Raw genomic sequence first — 5,936 nt, 5'->3', positions numbered from 1 at the left:
CTCCCGCCTTGGGCAGGTACCTACCCAGGTCTGTAGCCATGAGCCCTACCATAGTTCACATTCAGCTAATACTTGACCCAAGGCCAGGGCCAGCTTAATGGAGGGGCCCGAAGTAGCCCCAGGGTCCAGGGCACTCTGCGTACTAACCCTGCTTGGGGCTACCAAAGTCGCCTGACCTGAAGTGGCCACAGGGGGTTGTTTCCGTTGAGGAGGCAAGTCCTCAAGAGATAAAAGATATTTCTGATGGAAGCAAAAGCAAGCTGCTGCTTCTGTACCCCCAAACCCCAGCATCCACGGCCCCTACCCAGCCTGCCTATTCTCTCATCCCTGGAGAGAGGGAAAAAACACAGGATTTCAAATCGGAAGGCCAGGATCCTACTCCACCTCTGCCAATTCAGAACCTGAGCAAGTTGTTCTGCTTGGCTGAGCCTTGGATCACACATCTGAGAAGCGGCATGAAGGCTACTACTTCCTGGGGCAGCTAATGTCTGTCCACGGTGGCTACTGTCAGTACTGGTGCCTCCCCCTGGTGTCCCAAAGCAGAAGTCAAGAATCGGTGACAAAGGATGTTTATTCAGGCTTGATCCCTTGATACATCCATACGTGTAAAAATATATACTTTAAAGTCAGGGAAATAAGGATCAGACCAGTGTGACCTCCCTTCCTCCCCTTTGGCACAGTCTTCCCAACTGGCCCCCTTCCCAGCTACTCCCTTCAAAATCCTGGAGTGTGGGACACAAGGGTCACTTCTTGGCAGCTTCTGCCTGGGCTGCCAAATCTGCCTCTTTCTGAGCAGCAAGGAAGATGGCTCGCTCCTTCTGGAAAGCTGCCAGCTCTTCAGAACTGAGGCTGCAGGTGCAGAAAAACAGACAGAAAGTGAATGGCTAGCCTGTGGTAGGGAGCTCACAGTGCCCGTGTCACTGTCTCAGACCCTTTCTCCCCTTCTGGACTTCCCAGCCTCCATTCCTTTGCTCATCTGCTTCCTCTGCCAGGAATGCCAGCCCACCACCCCACCTTTTATTCCCTTCTTAAAGCTCTACTCGTCCTTTGAGGCCTCAGCTGTATTGGGATATAGATGAACCGGGCCTTCCTCTGTATTCCAAAACATTTGTACAAGGAAGTCATCGGGCTGTGCATGTGTGTCTCCCTCAGAGCAGGGATCAGATTTACTCCCCTCTGTACCCTCAGTTCTTTACCTGAGAAAAGTAAAGTCCATCCCTGTTCCATGCTTAACCCCACCCCTCTTGGGAAACAACCAACCATCAGCCTTGGCATGAGGTGTGACACCAGCAGCAAGAGGCCAGTAAAGGGCTGAGTGCTGCCCCTGCTGGTGTCTGGGCCAGATGCTCTCCCACCCAACACCTCATTTCAAGGAAACTGAGGTCAACCAAAGCCCCATGAGGGGGCCCTTGTTGGTCTTGGGGTCAAGTCTGAACTTGAGACCCGACTGGTCCCTGTTTACCTTGCCTCCCTCACACTGTTTCCCACTCTGCCTCTAGTCCTGCACACCCAGATCACCTGAACTTCCTTCCTTCACTCTTTCGCCTCCCATCCTTCACAGGGACTTTTCCACTCTTAGAACGCTTGCCCCAAGTCCTTGACCCCCTTTTCCAGGTCTGTTTAGATATCACCTCCCCTACAAGCCTTCACTGACACACTGGGCAAAACCAGGAGCCGTATTCTCTGTCCTCAAGACACCTGTGGTTCCTTTTACCAACAGTGACCAGGCGGCAGTCTAATGCTCCATTTATGGATCTCCCTCCATGTCTGGACTGTGAGCTCGTTAGGAGCAGGGCCAAGTATGGCTACCTCCTTCCTAGCTGCATCCAATGTCTAATACGTAATAGGTGCTTAATGAATACATTCCAAATGAATGAATGAGGCTCCCCACCCCCAAGAATCTAAGGTCCTTAGACTCAGAAGCTGGCTTTCCCACCAGAATGGGCTCTCTCGGCTTTGTGCTAGAGTCAAGAACTTTCCAGGCCCTCCCCTTACACCATGTCTCCCCAGGACACTCACTCCTTCACCACACGAATGCCCATGGAACGCGCAGAGCCAAGGATGGAGCGGACAACAGAGGACAGGGGCACGTCCTGCAGGGCGAAGGCATCATCCTGAGCTTTGATGCGGGCGATCTCATATATATGTTTCAAGGTCACCAGGCCTGCCACCTCCTTCCCTAGGAGGAAGGCACAAGTAACCCTTCAGGTGTCACTGCTTCCTTCCAGAGCCCCAGAATCCCAAGTGCTAATCCTGGCCCTTACCTGTCTGCCGGGCCCCCTTCTCAATCCCAGCAGCTGCCTTCAGGAAGTAGGAAACGGTAGGTTGTCCAACCTTGATTTCAAATGTCCTGTCAGGCTTAACGGAAAAAAGAAATATGAGACTATCTCTTCCTGCCTCCCCCAACCCCTGCTGCCCCAGCCCTGGGAACTAACTTCCTGACCCCTTTCTCTTGACTCATCTTCCGACAGTGTCCCTCTAACAGACCACAAAACCACCGGGAAAGTAAATCTGCAGCAAACATCCCTGTCACTTCTATTCCGGGCCCAACTCTGCTCTGGAAGCCCCGGTGAGATGCAGAGGCAAAGGGAGGAACTGCACCATGGCAGGGCGGGCTCAGAAAAGACACGGGCTACTGTCCACCGTGTAAATGGGGAAACCGGGGCCCAGTAACAGGAAGAGACTTGTCCCAAGTTAAGAGCAGCGGAGCAGTCGCAGGTGACCAGCCCCAGGATCTACGGGAGAAGAGGGGGGATGAGAAGGAAACTGGGGATCAAAGTCGAGACTCCGCACCTTCACAAAAATCTTTGTAGGCAGAGGAATGCCTTCTTTGATGTCCTTTGTCTTCTCGTTGAACTCCTTGCAGAACTGGTTGATGGAAACGCCTCGCTGTGAGGGAGGCACGGGGGTTAGCGTGGGGAGGAAAGGATGGCTTCCTACCACCCAGGAGGCTCCGTCCGTTTTCTCCTCTCTCTTCACTTCTCTACGTTCCCACCCTCTTTCCTCTACCCAGATTCCACTACCACTTTATGTGCCAGATGATCTGTATGCACCTCCCTCTTCATCCTCACAACAGCCCGGTGAGGAAGCTGAGGCTCGCAGAGGCTATGTAACTCACGCAACGACATAAAGCGCGTGAGCAGAGCCGAGCTTTGAACCGAGGCCTCCCTGGCTCCAGAGCCCGCGCCCACCACCCGCATACGAGCTCCCACCCTCCGATGCCTCCCAAGCCGAGTTCCAGCCGCGGCTGCACCTGACCCAGGATGGGGCCCAGTGGGGGCCCGGGCATGGCCTGGCCTGCCCGTACGATGGTCCGGATCACGCCGCCGGCCTCGGGCTTCCTGAGGGCCCGCGTGGCCCGGCTTAGCTTCGACATGATGCTGGCTTCCCCGCCTTAGTTCACCTCAGGGCAAAAGCAAACCGACAATACTGGACGCCGCCATCTTGGGTCAGAGGTCAAGGGTCCTCACGTTAGGTTAGGGTAGGTGAAGCCAGCAAACAGCGTTGTTTCAATCCTTCTGTCCTCCAACTAGTAAGACGAGGAGTGTGAGAAAAAGAAGAGACAACTTTTAACTTGCCATCTGAAGATAGGGGAAGGATCCGAATGGCTCGACTCTGCATATTCCTCCGGAGAGCACACAGGCAGTACCTCGAACAGCTAAACTGGAGGAGGGGGCGGTCCTTAAGGCCCGCATAGCATTGTGGGTATGGTAGTTTGACCGCTTAGGGAAAAAATCCCGCAAATCGTTATACGCTGGGGCGCCATCTGCTGGGCACAATGATAATCCTTCGGTTTGAAATGAACCCACAGCTTGTTCTTAGGCGTGGGAGTCTCTCCTCTGAGCCTCTTGCCGCCCCTGTTGTTGAAAGGCAGTATGGATAAAAGTACAGACCCTGGGAGCGTACTGCCCGGTTCCTCCACTTGCTGGCTGTGAGCTTGATCGAGTTAATTTGTGCTCAGTTTCCTCCCCGTACGATGGGGATTACGATATGCGGCACCTACTCCTGGGGCTTGTTGTGAGGACTGAGTTAGCAAAATGCTTTAGAACCATGCCTGGCACCTGGGAAGCATGTGTTAGTAACTGCACAACGAAGACAAAAGCCTCACAGAGTTGTTGTGAGGCTTAACAGGCCAGGAGCATGTTTGACACATCATCTGCGTCCAATAAAATAAGCCAACATCTTATTATATCTTTTAACTTTTTTTTTTTTTTTTTTTTGAGCACTTGCTATATGCCAGGCACTCTGATAAGTGCTTCCAGGGCATTCTTAGCTTGCTTAGTCCTCAAAACGGCATGAGGTAAATTGTTTTGTTAAACCTCGCTGACAAATGAAAAATTCGAGGCATAAATAGGGGACCTACTCTGTAAGTGACAGGGCTGGGAAGCAAATATCTAGATTATCTGATTCAAGACCTTGTGCTGTTTACCACGACTCTAGACCTCCTCATCTAGTGAAATGAGATAATCCATGTCAGACCACACTAAACCATGAGACACATACATTTTTTTGTTATGAATTGGTGTTGGACCCCCACTAATTAAACGCAATTGTTCCTGCCTCTGCAGTCCGTCAAGTTCTTTATAACATTCAGCCTCATTAGCCTTATCAAGGCTCTGGAACCAAGCTGACTCTTTGATTTACCAGCTGTAAAACCTTGGGCATGATAATTCACTTCCCTGTGCTTCGATTTCCTCACTAATAAAATAGGGCTAATAATAGTACCTACATCATAGGAAATTAGTTAATTCGGGTAAAGCACGTAGAAGCGGGTCTGGCCCAGAGCAAACCAAGCTGGATATGATTTATCTCGGGGTGCCTCACACCACCCAGACTTTATTTACAAATAATGAAATAAATCCTTCCTGAAGGAAGGAATCAGGAAGCAGATGGGCATGGCAGGTGCTCAGGGAGCCAAGAATGCAGCCTGGGACAAACTGGGCTCTATTGGGTGCAATCTCCACTTCCTAGCAAAGAAAGGACAGTTTTTATTAGTCTAGCTCTTACAGATTATAAGGAAACAACTCTCTCACCTGCCTTTGGAAACGTATGAGGTGAGAATGTTCAGTGGCGAAGATGAGGCCAGACAGGTGAGTGGGAGCCGGGTTATGCAGGCCTTGCCAGCCCTGTGGGCTATGCAGTAGGAATCCCCTTGAAGAGTTAAGCATTTGCATCGTATTTTCACCTTGAAAAAGTCACCCTGGCTTGGGTATGTAGAGGGATTGGAGGAGGACAAGGATTGGATGCAGGGAGACCCATTAGGCCAGGGAAGGAAGATGGTGGAGAGATGATGGTGGCTTGGGGCCAATTCAAGAGATGCTTAGAATTTATCTTAGTCAACAGATGCTTGTGCAGTATGAACTGTGTCCATCTTTATGAGTACCTCATTACAACCCTATGAGGTATGGGTGCCATTATTATTCCCACTTTATAGATGAGGAAACTAGAGCACTGAGAGGTTAAATCACTTGTCCAAAGTTACACTGCTAGAAAGTGGGAGAGTCGGGATTTGAACCCAGACCATTTGGCTCTAGGATCCAATCCCTAGTCTGCCTTGCAAACTGGGCTCCTTTCAACCTTTGATTGCAGTCATGGGGAGTTAGGGACCTAGAACTCCCCATATATAGCTCACCCCGCTCCCTCTGCCCCCACATTCAACCTTTCCCTAAGTCTTACCCACTTACGTCCCCACAGCTCCTGCCCATTCTGCCATCCCCTCTGTGACTGCCCAGAGAGCAGGGCTGACATCCAAGTTCTGCCTCTCCCAACACATACACACTTCTCCCTAGCTGTGTGACTTGGGGCAAGTCCCGTCACCTCTCTGGGCCTCAGTTTTCTCAACTGTGAAGTAAGAATAATAAAGATACCTACCACACAGGAGTGTTGAGAGAATTCAAAGTGACTACCCAGGTAGGGTGCTTAGCTCAGGCTGGGCT

General features: G+C 51.3%; 1 protein-coding gene across 1 annotated transcript; it reads right to left on the bottom strand.

Annotated features, from left to right (window-relative positions):
* Positions 1-553: 553 nt before the first annotated feature.
* MRPL11 (mitochondrial ribosomal protein L11) lies at positions 554-3,458 on the bottom strand. The gene is made up of 5 exons (XM_046644015.1): positions 3,254-3,458; positions 2,794-2,889; positions 2,265-2,358; positions 2,020-2,179; positions 554-849 (listed from the first exon to the last, which is right to left on the bottom strand). The coding sequence occupies exons 1-5, from the start codon at positions 3,374-3,376 to the stop codon at positions 744-746; spliced, it is 579 nt and encodes a 192-aa protein (XP_046499971.1). The 5' UTR covers positions 3,377-3,458; the 3' UTR covers positions 554-743.
* Between the last annotated feature and the right edge of the window lie 2,478 nt (positions 3,459-5,936).

This window comes from Equus quagga, chromosome 17 (genome assembly GCF_021613505.1).
Source record: "Equus quagga isolate Etosha38 chromosome 17, UCLA_HA_Equagga_1.0, whole genome shotgun sequence".
In the NCBI taxonomy this organism is placed as follows: domain Eukaryota; kingdom Metazoa; phylum Chordata; class Mammalia; order Perissodactyla; family Equidae; genus Equus; species Equus quagga.
This window is presented reverse-complemented; position numbering and strand designations above follow the sequence as displayed.

What these genes read in the sequence shown, in the direction of transcription:
- MRPL11 (XM_046644015.1), bottom strand. Translation starts at nt 3,376, where the DNA reads ATGTCGAAGCTAAGCCGGGCCACGCGGGCCCTCAGGAAGCCCGAGGCC. An exon ending in CTACAAAGATTTTTGTGAAG is followed by an intron (nt 2,359 to 2,793) that starts GTGCGGAGTCTC and finishes TTTTCCGTTAAG; the next exon opens with CCTGACAGGACATTTGAAAT. An exon ending in GAAGGGGGCCCGGCAGACAG is followed by an intron (nt 2,180 to 2,264) that starts GTAAGGGCCAGG and finishes CCTTCCTCCTAG; the next exon opens with GGAAGGAGGTGGCAGGCCTG.